The sequence below is a fragment of the Heterodontus francisci genome, chromosome 22, assembly GCF_036365525.1.
Source record: "Heterodontus francisci isolate sHetFra1 chromosome 22, sHetFra1.hap1, whole genome shotgun sequence".
NCBI lineage: Eukaryota > Metazoa > Chordata > Chondrichthyes > Heterodontiformes > Heterodontidae > Heterodontus > Heterodontus francisci.
The window spans coordinates 50,971,887-50,988,055 of NC_090392.1; the positions used below are offsets into that span (position 1 = coordinate 50,971,887).

Genomic DNA, 16,169 nt, shown 5'->3' on the forward strand with positions numbered 1-16,169 from the left:
ACATATTTGGTTTTATAATGCTCCTGCAAAGTGCCTCAGGATGTTTTATGATGTTAAAGGCATTATATAAATAAGTTGCTTTTCTTGTTGACCATCTGCAAAGTATTAAAAACGTTGGTCATTCATCTCATTGCTGTTTGTGGAACCTTGTGTCCAAATTCTGGACAGAGCACCTCTGCTCAAACAAACAAGTTAAAGTCTGTTGCAGCTGGAAGGAGTGGATGTGGGTCATGACCGTCCCAATCACTTTGAAGTTGGCAAATTTTGTATATAAGGTCATGGCCATAATTGACTGTGTTGCCATTTTGAGCCTCACGGGAACAGCAGTGCAATATCATATTACATCATCCGGGCTATGCTGTGTCAAGTCAGCCAAATTGGACTTTGACCTCCCCTTCCCTCCCCTCCCCTCCCCCAACAGCCTTAGCTCCACTCTATGGTCTACCACTGAATGGATCACTGAGCCACTCAGAAAGAAGGAACTTGCATTTTTATAGCACCTTTCACAATCTCATGACCTCCCAAAGCACTTTACAGCCAACAAAGTGTTTTTGAAGTACAGTCACTGTTGTAATGTAGGAAATGTAGCAGCCAGTTTGCAGTTAGCAAGGTCGCACCAATAGCAATAACTGATCATCTGTTTAGGTGTTCATCGAGGGATAAAAGCTGGCCAGGACACCAGGAGAACATCCCTGCTCTTCTTTGACATAATGCCTTGGGATCTTTTACATTCACCTGAGAGAGCAGACTAGGCCTTGGTTTAACATCTCATCTGAAAGCTGCTTAGCATAAGTTATCAGCAAGTGCATTAAGAAAGAAGACATATTTAAACAGTGCTTTATTCAGTCAGAAACATTCCAAAGTGCTTCAAGTAAAAACTACTTTTCAGTAAAGTGACTGGGTGGGGGTTGGGGGTGGGGGGGGGGGACAAAAGAACAGCTGTTTTGTACACAGCAAGATCCTGTTGAACGTGAGTGGAAGTATGGTCAAAACACTTGGAGGACTCCCTGTTCTGAGTCAGAAGGTTGTGGGTTCAAGCCCCACTCCAGACACTTGAGCACATAATCTTGAGTGCCATACAGAGGGAGTTCTGCACTGTTGACAATGCCATCTTTGAGTTGAGACATTAAACCAAGTCCCTGGTCTTCCCTCTCAGGTGGGCTTAAAAGATCCCAGGGCATTATTCAAGGAGGGGAGTTCTCCCTAGTGCCCTGGCCAATATTTATCCCTCAACCAGCATCACTTAAACAGATTATCTGGTCAATATCACATTGCAGTTTATGGGAGCTTGCTGTGCGCCAATTGGCTGCTGCATTTCCACTATTATAGCAGTGATTACACCTCAAAAGTACTTCATTGGCTGTAAAGTGCATTGGCATGTCCTGAGGTTGTATAAGTCACTATATAAATGCTAATCTTTCATTTCTTTCTTCCATTTCATTAGGAGCCTTGATATTGTTCCCTCGCCTGATCCAGTTGACCCCAGACCTTCATCTAGAGGCATAACTAATCCTATCTGCATTTCCTTTTCTTTCTTTCTCCCTTGTGTGTTCATCTGGCTTCCCCTTAAATGCATCTATACTATTTGCCTCAACTACTTGTGGTGGCAAGTTCCACATTCTCAGCACTCTCTGGATAATGAAGTGTCTTCTGTATTACACATTGGATTTATTAGTGGCTATCTTATGTAAATATAACTGTTTAATGCTGCTCATCGTATTGGACCACAGAATTTGTTCCATTGTTTTCTCCGCTGTCTTCTGCCATGATGTTTACACTTAGGAATGCTCCAGTGGAGAGCAGCATGAAGGTAATACCACTGTAATAGGGTTTCTTTAAAAGTTGTTTTGCTACATTCTCCCATTCCATGATTGTGTCCAGGCCACCAACTGTTAAGGTGCACACTGATCCAAATAATGCCATTCTGAAATAGCATTTGCAGAGTCTTACTTTTGCCATAATACAGTGCTATAGACTTCATGTTGCTGTCCACTGATGGAAAACATCGGATAAAGCAATGGAGCAAATTCTTTAGCCCAATGAAAATAAGCAGCATAAAACAATAATATTTGGGCCATATCCTAACTCGCACCAACTCCTGTTCACTCATCAACCCTGTACTCGTTAGCCTGTGTCAATTCCTGGCCCGGCATCACCTCAATTTCAAATTCTCTTATTCCAATCCCTCCATGGCTTTATCCTTCCTTATCTCTGTAACCTCCATCTAACCTTCCACCATCTCTGCACTCCTCCAATTCTGACCTCTTGGGCATTTGCGATTTTCATCGCTCTGCCATCGGTAGCCCGGCCTTCAGCCAGTTTAAACATTAAGCTCTGGAATTCCCTCCCTAAACTTCTCTACCTGTCCTCCTTTAAGTTGCTCCTTAAAACCGACCTCTTTGACCAAGCTTTCAGTTACCTGTCCTAATCTTAGGTGGCTCAGTGTCAAATGTTGTCTGAACACGTTGCTGTGAAGCGTCTTGGCACCAGAAAGGCGCTATATAAATACAAATTATTCTTTTCTGTTTGCCAGCGAGAAAGTGCATCAGGAATTCTGCTCTTCAACAGTGGGGCATCCTTCAGGGACTTGGGGTGGGCGTTGGAAGGGGGGAATGTCCCTGCTTCGGCTGGGTTGACGGCTCTGGGGCTGGAACTCGTCAATCAGGCGGATGAGGAAGTCGCCGAGGAGCTGGGCTGCCTCCTGCCGCGTCTATGTATGTGTGTGTGTATCCGGCTCCGGATCCTGGCCGGGGAAGTAAGCGGATGGGGTGATTCCGACTACCCCCCATCCTCTACCTCCCCCCACGATGGGAACCAGCAGCACCGGGCAAAGCCCCCCGGCGGGGGAGCTCAGTCCGCCCCTAGAGGCGTGGAGTTGCGGCTACTGCGGGAAGGAGTCGTTCTGTGCTCAGGGTGAGACGGGGTGGAGGGGTGGGGAGGAGGGAATCCCAGGGAATATCAGGTCAATAGGAGAGATTAGTGAAAGAATGTTTATTACCAGAATTACAGGCAAACGTTGATGAGAAATTGTTACATTAATTGTATCTGTTAATTTGATACTTCGTATTTTAAACAAGAGCAATATATCTAAATACTGTAATAACTGAAAGTGAAAGATGCTTTAACCTGTACTTGCTTACTGGCGTTGATTTGCCTTTTAGTTAAGTTTTTGTCAATATCAGGCCAGTTAACACAGCTTGTCAGTTTCCACGGCTTGTGGACCTGTGGGTTTCAGCTGTTTCTCTCCGCTTGTTGTGTTGTGAAATCTGTTACATTACAGGATTTTTTTTTTGGTTGTTTGTGTCTAGTTGCTGTTCTTTCACTCCTCTCTATTTTGGCATCGGTTTCAGGATATGAACTCAAGTCTGAAGCGACTTTCTCCCGTGGCTGGAGTTTCTGTAAAATGCCTAGAATATTTTCCGTGTTTTTTTCTCCCCCTCCGGTTTCCATGCGGACGTGGTTTTGTCAGGACAGTAAATGCGAATGGGCGTTTCTAACAGCCCCTTCTTCAGTCCCATTCCTTCACTGAAATATGTTGGTTGGTGGGTTGGTGTAATTCAACTACTGATTGAAATTAAACATTATTTTCAAGCGGTGGCTTTGTATCGCGGATATATTTGGATTGCTTCAGTGTGCTTGCTCCTCTCTCCCAAAGGCTGGCACCCTTGAGAGATCTAGGCTTCTCTGCGCTTTCCGAGAGCCACCTGGAGTAAGAATCCTGATGGACAATTGTCGTGCCCTCACTGAGCCCTATCGAGCAGCTGTCTTTTACCTCTTGTGCTCTCTTACGTCTAATGCTTTCACTTGTTGCTCTCCATTCTTCCAATGTCCTTGTTTTTCTCCTCACCTGGTGTCGACGGCATTTATTACCAACCCCTAGTTGCATTGAGAAGGTGGGGATGGGCCTTCTTCCTGATCAGTTGTGTAACAGGTTGATACACCTGAGTAGATTTCTAGGTCACTTCAGAGGACTGTTAAGATTCAACCACACTAGTGCAGGACTGGAGTCACGTAGACGCCAAGACTGGATGAGGACAGCAGGCTTCCTTCCTGAAATGACATTAGTGATCTCGTTGGGTTTTTATAACAATCTGATAGCTTCATGGTCACTTTTATTGACTACCAGCTTTTTATTTCCAGATTTTATAATTGAATTCAAATGAAAATTAAACCCATATTATCTGGATTGTTAGTCTAGGCATCTGGATTACTAGCCCATTGGCATTACCACTACACTGTAATACCTTTTCTTGTGTGCCTGCATGGTGAGTGTGAGTAGGCAGTTCAACCATGGTGGGTTATTGTAGCCAAGCCCAATCCTATCCTCATTTAATATTCAAATACATGTACTTCAATTGGGGGTCTCTGGATAGTGACCAGACACCTTGTTTGTTTCAGATTGACCCTCTAACCCAGACAAGTTGAGGCCAATTGCAGCCTACTAAGAGCAGGTGAGAGAGCGAGAGATGTAGCACTGAAACAGGCCCTTCGGCCGACCAAGTCTGTGCCAACCAACAACCACCCATTTATACTGATCCTACATTAATCCCATATTCTATACCACATCCCCACCATTCTCCTACTACCTACCTACACTAGGGCCAATTTATCTATCAACCTTTGGCTATGGGAAGAAAACGGAGTACCTGGCAGAAACCCACGCAGTCATAGGGAGAACTTGCAAACTCCACACAGGCAGTACCCAGAACCAAACCCAGGTCGCTGGAGCCGTGAGGCTGCGGTGCTAACCACTGTGCCACCCATGGTCTGTGTCACTGAGGGAGCTTTCTGGTCTGTATGGCTTAGTTACTCACTAATTGGTACTTTATCATGGGATTATATGTAATTAGTGCATTGGTTTCTATGCTGCCTTTAAGAGCCAAAGCAAACAGTGCTCATCAGGGCAAGTGACCACAGTGTGTCATCACAACACCAAACTGCCAATCCATTTGGACCCATGCACTTAACCTTCAACAATGTGACTTTAACCCCAATTAAGCACAAGAAGTCACAAGCAAACAGCTTGTGAAAGACCCGACACAAAATATTCATAGCTTTGATAATCCACAAACTTTATGGGCAACCCTAAAACACATCTATACAAACCATGGCAGAGGGGAGGCGGTAATGTCACTGTTCTAGTAGTCCAGAGGCCCAGGTTAGGCCCGGGTTCGACCCCGGCTGATGGTGAAATTTGAATTCGATTAATCTGGAATTAAAAAGCTAGTCTAATGGTGACCATGAAACCAGTGGTGATTGTCGTAAAAACCCCATCTGGTTCATTAATGTCCCCGAGGGAAGGAAATTTACTGTCCTTACTTGGTCTGGCCTACGTGTGACTCCAGATCAACAGCAATAAAATGCCCTCTGAAATGGCCTAGCAAGCCACTCAGTTCAAGGGCAATTAGGGATGGGCCTAGCCAGTGGAACCCACATCCTACGAATGAATTTAAAAGAATGTGGATACTTGATGGAAAATTAAAAACTCTCCAGTGTTTGACTGTGGTCACCCAGAACAGACATAAAACATGTAACGATTCAGTGACCGGTTCACAAATACAAAGGAGGCATCATAGTGATACTACTATTACTACGCAATTATTTAGTTTAACCATCTGGATGTGAAATTATAGTTGTTGCTCTACGTCTATATCAGTCATAAGAAGGAAAGAGATACCACACTACACTTATAAACCATGAAGTTCCAGTCCTGTCAGACGTTTGTACATGTTTTGGTTCGAAATTACAGGTTAGATTAAAGCCCAAGTTAAAAGCAGTGAAGTCTGAAATTAGAAGGGCATCGTAAAAAGTATAAATTGATCTCTGATGCTTATAAACGAAAATAAATTATAAGCCCAGAAATAGATTTCTTCAGAACTGTTACGTTGCGGATTTCTTAGAAAATAAAGTTTCATCATTTGTTTGATGATTTTGAAACTGATGGAAGAGATAGGTGATAGAAAAGTCAGGGGTGGGACTTCTGCCCTCAATTCATTTTAGATGCTTTAAATTTTTTTTTATGTTTCTGTATGGCTCAATGATGTGGAGTTGTCTTCCCCGACCCTACTTGTTTATAGCAGGAGTCCACGAGCAGCACTATTGGTTTCAAAGGGTTTGTTGAGGCAACTAGTTAAATTTGTTTGCCTTGGACAAGCTGATCCTTCTTGCTCCATTTGTGGTTCAAGTTTTAGTTTTTAGTTTTAGTTTTAGAGATACAGCACTGAAACAGGCCCTTCGGCCCACCGAGTCTGTACCGACCATCAACCACCCATTTATACTAATCCTACACTTATCCCATATTCCTACCACATCCCCACCTGTCCCTATATTTCCCTACCACCTACCTATACTAGGGGCAATTTATAATGGCCAATTTACCTACCAACCTGCAAGTCTTTTAGCTTGTGGGAGGAAACCGGAGCACCCGGAGAAAACCCACGCAGACACAGGGAGAACTTGCAAACTCCACACAGGCAGTACCCAGAATTGAACCCGGGTCGCTGGAGCTGTGAGGCTACAGTGCTAACCACTGCGCCACTGTGCCACCCAAAGTTAAACCTTTGATGATGAAATGTAGGGCCATGTTGATGTGAAACATTTTCTCTCCCAGTTCCTGTGTACTGTACAATCAAGACATTACTTGTGACTGATGGATACTGGGGGTGTAACTGTATAATGGTATAGATTGGGAAGTATCCCCGAAGATTGACACAGTATAGGAGTAATAATTGAAATTGGTAGGATGGGCATATTACTAAAAGTTGGTGTAGGTGGGAGCATTACTGGAGACAAGAACAGTGATGTAGGACAGGGGCATCTGTTCCTGCTGATGTGTCATGACCATGTTCCCTGTAAAATTTTGTTCTTGTATGAGTCCATTTTTCTCAAAGCGTGGTACCTTTCAATATTTTTGCGCAGCCATGCAGTTGTAGATAGCACGGAACAAGGCCTGTGCGGTACTTTCCAGGCTACGGTGCAGCTGCACACCCACACACAGCTTGGTGGGAATATTGGTTATGATTGCACACTTTTTAGGTGAAGTTGAGGACCTTTGAAGCACCTTGAGATATTTTACCATTGCGACACAGGAGCAGTATCAGACAAAAAAACAATGTTACATTTACTGTGGGCCCAAAGTTCCTGTGTTACTCAGAGGGCAGTACATGTGGTCTGGGATATTTCCTGCTCTTTTCTATATTCCACTCCAGCTCAGGAATTGCCTCGGTCAGAGCCCAACAATCAGGCCGATTTTTCTCTCCAGATTTGCATGAGCTGCCAGGAAGAAGCCTGTTTCATTGTTTGGGGCAAGACCATTTGCATTGCTGGCATACGCTCACACCCTCTCGCTCTACACCTCCATCCCCCACCAGGATGGTTTGAGGGCTCTCCGCTTCTTCCTGGAACAGAGGCCCAACCAGTCCCCATCCACCAACACCCTCCTCCGCCTGGCTGAACCTGTTCTCACATTGAACAACTTCTCCTTCAACTCCACGCACTTCCTTCAAGTAAAAGGTGTCGCTATGGGTACCCGCATGGGTCCTAGTTATGCCTGTCTTTTTGTGGGATATGTCGAGCATTCTTTGTTCCAGTCCTACTCAGGCCCCCTCCCCCAACTCTTTTTCCGGTACATTGATGACTGTATCGGTGCCGTTTCCTGCTCCCGCCCCGAACTCGAAAACTTTATCAACTTTGCTTCCAATTTCCACCCTTCTCTCACCTTTACATGGTCCATCTCTGACACTTCCCTTCCCTTCCTCGACTTCTCTGTCTCCATCTCTGGGGATAGGTTGTCTACCAATATCCATTATAAGCCCACTGACTCCCACAGCTACCTCGACTACACTTCTTCACACCCTACCTCCTGTAAGGACTCCATTCCATTCTCCCAGTTTCTCTGTCTCCGACGCATCTGCTCTGATGATGCTACCTTCCATGACGGTGCTTCTGATATGACCTCCTTTTTCCTCAACCGAGGATTTCCCCCCACTGTGGTTGACAGGGCCCTCAACCGTGTCCGACCCATTCCCCGCACCTCTACCCTCACCCCTTCCCCTCCCTCCCAGAACCGTGACAGGGTTCCCCTTGTCCTCACTTTTGGGTTTTGCCAGGACAACTCAGCTCCAGACTTCATTACAGCCTTGGTCCAAACATGAACAAACGAGCTGAATTCCAGAGGTGAAGTGAGAGTGCCTGCCCTTGACATCAAGGCAGCATTTAGCCAGGTGTGGCATCAGGGAGCCTGAGTAAAATTGAAGTCAATGGAAAATGCTCTGCTCACTGGAATCATACATAGTACAAAGGAAGATGGTTACGGTTGTCCTCAGTCCTTGGGCATTGTTACGGAAGTTCCTCAGGCCAGTGTCCTAGGCCCAACATCTCCATCAAACCTTTTCTCCATCATAAGGTCAAAAGTGGAGATGTTCGTTGATGATTACACTGTGTTCAATTCCATTTACAACTCCACAGATAATGAAGCAGTCCATGTCTGCATGCAGCAAGACCTGGACAACATTCAAGCTTGGGCTAACAAGTGATAATTAACAGTCGCACCACACAAGTGCAAGGCAATGACTATTTCCAACAAGAGAGAGTTTAACCATCTTCACTTGACATTCAGTGCCATTACCATTGTCAAATCCCCCACCATCAACATCCTGGGGGTCACCATTGACCAGAAACTTAACTGGACCAGCCACATAAATACTGTGGCTACAACAGCAGGTCAGAATGTGGGTATTCTACAGCTAGTAACTCATCTCCTGACTCTCAGAAGTCTTTCCACCAATTACAAGGCACAGGCCAGGAGTGTGATGGAATACTCTCCACTTGCTTGGAAGAGCACAGCTCCAACAATAGTCAAGAAGCTCGACACCATCCAGAACAAAACAGCCCACTTGATTAGCACCCCATCAGCACTGGCATAGTGGCAACAGTATGTATCAGCTATGAGTTGCATTGCAGCAACTTGCCAAAGCTTCTTCAATAGGACCTCCCAAACTTGTGACCCCTACCACCTAGACAGACAAGAAAAGAAGGTGCATGGGAACACCAAATTTCCCTCCAAGTCACATACCTTCCTAACTTGGAAATATATCACTGTTGCCTCTTCGTGCTGGGTCAAAATCTTGAAACTCCCTTCCTTACAACAATTTGGGAGTGCATACGAACATACTAATTAGGAGCAGAAGTAGGCCATTCAGCCCCTCGAGCCTGCTCTGCCATTCAATAAGATCATGGCTGATCTGTTTGTGTCTCAAATTCCACACTCACATCTACCCCCGATAACCTTTGATTCCCTTGCCTAACAAGAATCTGACCCTGCCTTCACTACATGGACCTCAGTGGTTCTAGAAGGCAGCTCACCACCACCACCTACTCAGGGGTAGTTAGGGATCAACAATAAATGCTGGCTTTTCCAATGATGATCACATCCCGTGAATGAATTTTTAAAAAACACTTGCTGTCCTTCCATGGAACCAAGCACACATATGCAAGCTCACACACACATGCATACACTTTCCGCTGAGAGTCACATTCGAATGATTGGAACACATCGCTACCGGCCTGTGCCATCACCGAAGCCCTGATTTTAATTCTGGTCACATTTGGGACAGTTGGGAATTCCCCCAAGAAGAATTGTGTGTGAGGCCCAGATCATTTAACAGAGTTCCATTTCTCTGGACTGACTCCCATCCAAATGATGCCAGAGCTGTTGGGAAGGAGCAGAAAATCAGTCAGGAAGCCAGTGCCACCAGGAATCCATGGGAACTGTCCATGGCATAGAGTTAATGTTGGAGAGGAGTGTCTCCAATGAGGTGGTGGTGGAGGGAGAGGGAAGGCCAAGTCTGGGGAGCCCCCAGGATTTGTTGTGAGTCATACCAGTTCCTCATGGTCCACAGGGAATCCTCACAAAAATTAAATAAAAATACTGATGTTGCCCACTTCTGGCCACTCTGTTGCCTCCTACCAGGTTTTGTTGGTGGATTTGTTGATGGGCAGGCTTCGGGCGATTGAACCAGCTGTCTGCCTAGGACAGGTGGCCTGACCATGCCTGAAATGCCACTGGTTAAAATGTGCAGCTGCCCGACTATGGCAATGTATATCTGCCAGGCTGTTCCAGCATCATACGTAATGCATTCCTCTGGCTCCTCAGTATCTCCATGCAATGTATGGAAGTTTGTGCTGCTAGTTCACTGGACAACAACCTTTTTGTTCAAGTCCCACTCCTGGAGCTCAAAAATCGAGGCTAACACTTCAGTGCAGTACTGAGGGAGTGCTGCACTGTTGGAGGTGCCATCTGTTGGATGAGACATTAAACTGAGGCCCCGTCTGCATTCTCAGGTGGCCTAAAAGATCCCACGGCACTATGTTGAAGAAGTGCAGGGGAGTTCTCCCCTGTGTTCTGGCCAATAGTTATCCATCAGTCAACATCACAATAACAGGTTATTTGGTCATTATCACTGTTTGTGAAATCTTGCTGTGCGCAAATTGGCTGCTGCATTTCCTGTATTACAACAATGACAACAGTTCAAAAGAACATAATTTCCTTTGTAAAGCACTTTGGAATGTCCTGTGGTCGTGAAAGACGCTAAATAAATGCAAGCCTTTTTTTCTCCGACCACGTGGGCCTCTGCATGGGGTGCCCTAGAAGGAAAGTAGGCAGGTGAAACTGCTCCACCCTCGATTGCTGCTGGGTGGGGCAGTAACGATGGAGGGTCTAGTGTCTGCCTAAAGGAAGGAGGGAAAGTTGCTCTGGGATATTCCTCTGCACTTCCCAGCAGTGAATCAGAAGTGTTCATTCAAAAGAACCTTTACTTATATTTACTTGGCACCCTTTCCACCTTTGGAAAATCTCAAAGCCCTTCATAGAGTGAATTACTTTTCACAACATATTGAGAATTGACACATAGGCAAACACAGCAGCCATTCAATGTGTGCTCACACACAGAAACAACCAATTTGTTCTGTTAATCAGTTTTTCGTGATGTTGGTCCAAGGAGAGGTGTTTAAATGATAAAAATGTTTCAGTCGTATAGATACAGAGAAACTATTTCCTCTGTTGGTGAGTCCAGAAGGTGACACAATCTTAAAATTAAAGCGAGATCATTCTGAAGTGAAATCGGAAAGCAGTTTTACATACAAACAGTAGTAAAAATCTAGAACACACTTTGCAAAAGGCTGTGGACGCTGGATCAATTGAAAATTTCAAGACTGAGATCGATAGATTGTTGTTGGGTAAGAGTATCAAGGAATATGGAGAAAATGAAACTGAAGTAGAGTTTAGCCGTGATCTGATTGAATCGTGCAACAGACTATAGGGCGCTGAATGACCTATTCATATTCCAATGTCCCTTTGTAACCGTGTAGAAATATTGACCAGAATATTGAGAGGATTCCTTGCTCCTCTTCAGATAGTGTCATGGGATCTATAACAGGCGATTGGGACCTCAGGACATTAGCAAAGGTCTGGAAAGCACCTTGCCAGTCACCTCTTGTCAATAGAGGTTTGGGATTTATAATAGGAACCAAATTGCACCTATTGCAAATAGCACAAATTTGTAGGAAGATAAATACTCTCAACAATTAGCAGTAAATACTAGGTACGTTCTCTTGTCATGGTGATGTCACATTGGATCATAATGATCTGATACAAGGATGGAAATTGAAATCCTGAACTATGCAGAATAAAAATGTTAACTAGATTGAATATATAATGATTAATTGGTGTTTACAGAAGAACATTTTCAACCAAATATTTCTGAATTCCGAAATCCCACACAGATCGTCATTAAAAAAGGAAACTAAAAAGAAAGTTGCTTTCCTCCTTTTCCAACTGCACACCTATATTGTATCAATTGAGGCTATCCACTAGAGAAATGGACTCGGCTTGGACAAGGCTCTAGTACTTACCAAATGTAGCATATCTGCATGCTTAGTTGGCACCCTCCCGGAATTCCTGAAGAACTTAGGTCAACATGCTTGCAATTGGCTGGCAGGCTTCTTTGCCAATGTGCATGCCGCTGGCGAGATGCCAAGTTATGGCAACATGCAACCATTATTGCCATCTTGAAACTAGGGCAAGCAGCCAACGATTTGACCAACTACTGGCCAATATCATTGCTGCGCAGTATGTACAAGCTCCTGGAAAGGATGTTACTCTAACGACTCGTGTTAGTCAGTGTAGATTACATCTCTAAACAGCAATGTGGAGTTTAGACCTGGTTAGAGCACCAGTAACCAGGTAATTACAATCCACATTGAAGCTGGTTATCTGCATGGGCTCAAAATAGCAGTGGCATTTATGGACTTTCCTGCAGCATATGATCCAGAATGGAGGGACAGTCTACAACTGAATGTCAAAAGTATTGTGGTGCAAATCAACAGTGCATCTATGGAGAGCCATGGTCACCAACGCAAGTTCGTCTCACGGAGCGGCTCTTGCAATAGCAATCCAAGCCGACCTCTTGCCCAAACCAAATGCACGCTCACTAGAGACTTGAAAATACTTGTGGACTAAGCTGCGAATCCTCACAAAACACTAGTCTCAGCATTACATTTGAGCAACAGCTCTGTGGTACTGAGTTCGGTCTTGGGGACTTCCCAAATTACCTTGAGATGGTTTTGAATCATAGTCTCACTTACCGCCAACATCTGATGAAAACTGCATGCTACCACCTTGGACCTTTTCACAGCTGAATATCAGTGCCGGGTTCAGCACTACTTGCCCATGCTGGTGCCAAATATACACACACATATCCTGCCACCATCTCTCGAAACAGAAGCAGCAATAATAATACAGCCAGGCTCCCACAAGCTCAGGCCTGCCTATTAATGAGGATTTCCAGAAGTTCCTGAGATGTCGCCTTAAATCCAAGAATTCCTTTTGGATTCACAGCCAAAATTATCTCAAAATTAGCAGGGTCAAGAATCAGCTGAGATGTTAAAGTGAGGTCCCATCTGCCCTTTCGGGATCAAAGTCACGGCTTCACCATACCACCTAAAATTTGCGTCACTGCCAATCCCATCAGAACGTCATAAGGGTGTTGTCAACATCGGCAACACAAATGAAGGGAAAGAAACAAATACCTTACATTTATATAGAGCCTTTCACGACAACAGGATGTCCCAAAGTGCTTTTTTTTGAAGTGTTGTCACTGTTTTAATGTAGGAAATGCAGCAGCCACTGCAAGCGCCCGCAAACAATGCAATAACGATTAGAAAATCCATTTTTGTGATGTAGATTGAGAGATAAATATTGACTTGGATGCCAGGGGTAACTCTCCTGCTCTTCTTCAAAACAGTGCTGTGGGATCTTTTATGTTCACCTGAGAGGGCAGACAAGGCCTTGGTTAAACGTCTCATTTGAAAGACGGCATCTCCAACAGTGCAGCACTCCTTCAGTGCTACACTGGAGCGTTGGCCTTGAATTTTGTGCTGAGGTCATGAAATGCAAACTTGAAGCCACAACCTTCTGACTCACAGGTAAGAGTGCTGCCAACTGTGCCACGCCTGCCATGAATGGAAGGTGAAGGACTGCAGTGAGGCTGTGAACTACTGAGTATCTTGTGAATCATCATTTGCCAAAATCATTCTATGGGGAAGTATTTTCTACTCATTCTTTATCACCAGAGTCTGTAGAGTGAGTGACCAATTTGGACATCAACATTTAATGCTGCTTTTAAAGCTGCCGTGCAAAAGAGGAATATGGATGATGACATGTTACAGCTGATGCGTTAATGTTTTAAGTAAATATTTAATGAGCACCAATTAGCGATGTCATTAGAAGAATTACCATCAGTCTTAGGTACTGACTTTAAATAGAATATTACAGCACAACAAGGCTGTTCAGCCCATCGAATCTGTACTGTCTCTTTGCTAGAGAAATCCTAAGGTAATTCCACTAGGCAGTGCTCTCCCCAGTGTATCTTTCTCTGTTTCAAATGTTTGTTCATTTTTCCCTTAAAAATGCTGCTTCAGCTAATCTTCTATGCATTGACGGGTCACTCCTTAAAGAAATTTCTCTTGACCTCTCTCCTCAGTGTCTTAGTGACCATTTTAAATTGAGACCCTTGTCATTGACTTTGCAACCAGAGGAAATATTTTTTCACTATCACCTACGAAAAGTTTGTGTAATTTAGTAGTCTCTATTAAATCTCCTCTTTGCCTTCTTTGCTCCAGTGGAAATAATCTCTCCTTATAACTACTTTCCCATCTCTGGCATCATCCTGGTGAATCTATGCTGCTCATTCTCTGTCGCATTTATTGCCCATCCCTAATTGCCCTTGAGAAGGTGGTGATGAGCTGCCTTCTTGAATCGCTGCAGTCCATGTGGGGTAGATATACCCACAGTGCTGTTAGGAAGGAAGTTCCAGGATTTTGACCCAGCAACAGTGAAGGAATGATGATATAGTTCCAAGTCAAGCTGGTGTGTGGCTTGGAGGGGAACTTGCAGGTGGTGGTGTTCCCATGCATTTGCTGCCCGTGTTCTTCTAGGTGGTAGAGGTCGTGGGTTTGGAGGGTGCTATCTAAGGATCCTTGGTGTGTTGCTGCAGTGCATCTTGTAGATGGTACACACTGCTGCCATTGTGCGTAGGTGGTGGAGGGAGTGAATATTTGTAGATGGGGTGCCAATCAAGCGGGCTGCTTTGTCCTGGATGGTGTCGAGCTTCTTGAGTGTTGTTGGAGCTGCACCCATCCAGGCAAGTGGAGAGTATTCCATCACACTCCTGACTTGCGCCTTGTAGATGGTGGACAGACCATGGGAAGTCAGGAGGTGAGTCACTCGCTGCAGGACTCCTAGCCTCTCACCTGCTCTTGTAGACACAGTATTTATATGGCTACTCCAGTTCAGTTTCTGGTCAATGGTAACCCCCCAGGATGTCGATAGTGGAAGATTCAGCAATTGTAATGCCATTGAATGTCAAAGGGAGATGGTTAGATTCTCTCTTGTTGGAGATGGTCATTTCCTGGCACTTGTGGTGTGAATGTTACTTCTCACTTATCAGCCCAAGCTTGGATATTGTCCAGGTCTTGTTGCATTTCTACATGGGATGCTTCAGTATCTGAGGAGTAGCAAATGGTGCTGAACATTGTGCAATCATCAGCGAACATCCCCACTTCTGACCTTATGATTGAAGGAAGGTCATTAATGAAGCAGCTGAAGATGGTTGGGCCTGGGACACTGCCCTGAAGAACTCCTGCAGTGAAGGCCTGGAGTTCAGATGATTGACATCCAACAACCACAACCATCTTCCTTTGCGCTAGTTATGACGACAACCAGCAGAGAGTTTTCCCCTGATTCTCATTGGCTCCAGTTTTGTTAGGGCTCTTTGATGTCATACTCGGTCAAATGCTGCCTTGTCACCAAGGGCAGTCACTCTCACCTCACCTCTTGAGTTCAGCTCTTTTGTCCGTGTTTGAACCAAGGCTGTAATGAGGTCAGGAGCTGAGTGGCCCTGACGTAACCCAAACTGAGCATCACTGAGTAGGTTATTACTAAGCAAGTGCTGCTTGATAGCACTGCTGACGACCCCTTCCATCACTTTACTGATGATTGAGAGTAGGCTGATGGGGTGGTAATTGGCCGGGTTGGACTTGTCCTGTTTTTTGTGTACAGGACATACCTGGTCAATTTTCCACATTGCTGGGTAGATGCCAGTGTTGTAGCTGTACTGGAACAGCTTGGCTAGGGGTGCGGCTAGTTCTGGAGCACAGGTCTTCAGTACTATTGCCGGAATGTTGTCAGGGCCCATAGCCTTTGCAGTATCCAGTGCCTTCAGTCGTTTCTTGATATCACGCGGAGTGAATTGAATTGGCTGTGTGCAAGAAACAACTTGCATTTATAGAGGATCTTTCACACCATCCCAAAGCGGTTTACGTCCAATAAAGTACTTTTGAATTGTGGTCACTTGTTAAGCCAAAGTACTTTGAGCAAAGTGCCAACAGCAGGAATGAGATTAATGACCAGGTAAGCTGTTTTTGCAATGATAGTTGGCCAGGACACTGATAAAACTCTCCCACCTTCCTTCAAATAGTGTCATGGGATGTTTTATGACCACCTGAGAGGGCAGATAGGACCTCACTTCAATATCTCATCTGAAAGACTGTTCCGTACTCCCTCGTGCCAGCCACGATTATGTGCTCAAGGCCTGTAGTGGGACTTGAACTTG

General features: G+C 44.9%; 1 protein-coding gene across 2 annotated transcripts in view; it reads left to right on the forward strand.

Annotated features, from left to right (window-relative positions):
* Positions 1-2,658: 2,658 nt before the first annotated feature.
* The window catches only part of LOC137381363 (arginyl-tRNA--protein transferase 1-like), a 62,953-nt gene continuing 49,442 nt past the window's right edge, over positions 2,659-16,169 (forward strand). The window contains exon 1 of one of the 2 annotated variants that reach the window (XM_068053828.1): positions 2,659-2,913. In XM_068053828.1, coding sequence (XP_067909929.1) covers positions 2,808-2,913 — 106 coding nt within the window. In that variant the 5' untranslated portion in view covers positions 2,659-2,807. The remainder of the gene's footprint in view (positions 2,914-16,169) is intronic. The other variant, XM_068053827.1, reaches the window with a different exon arrangement.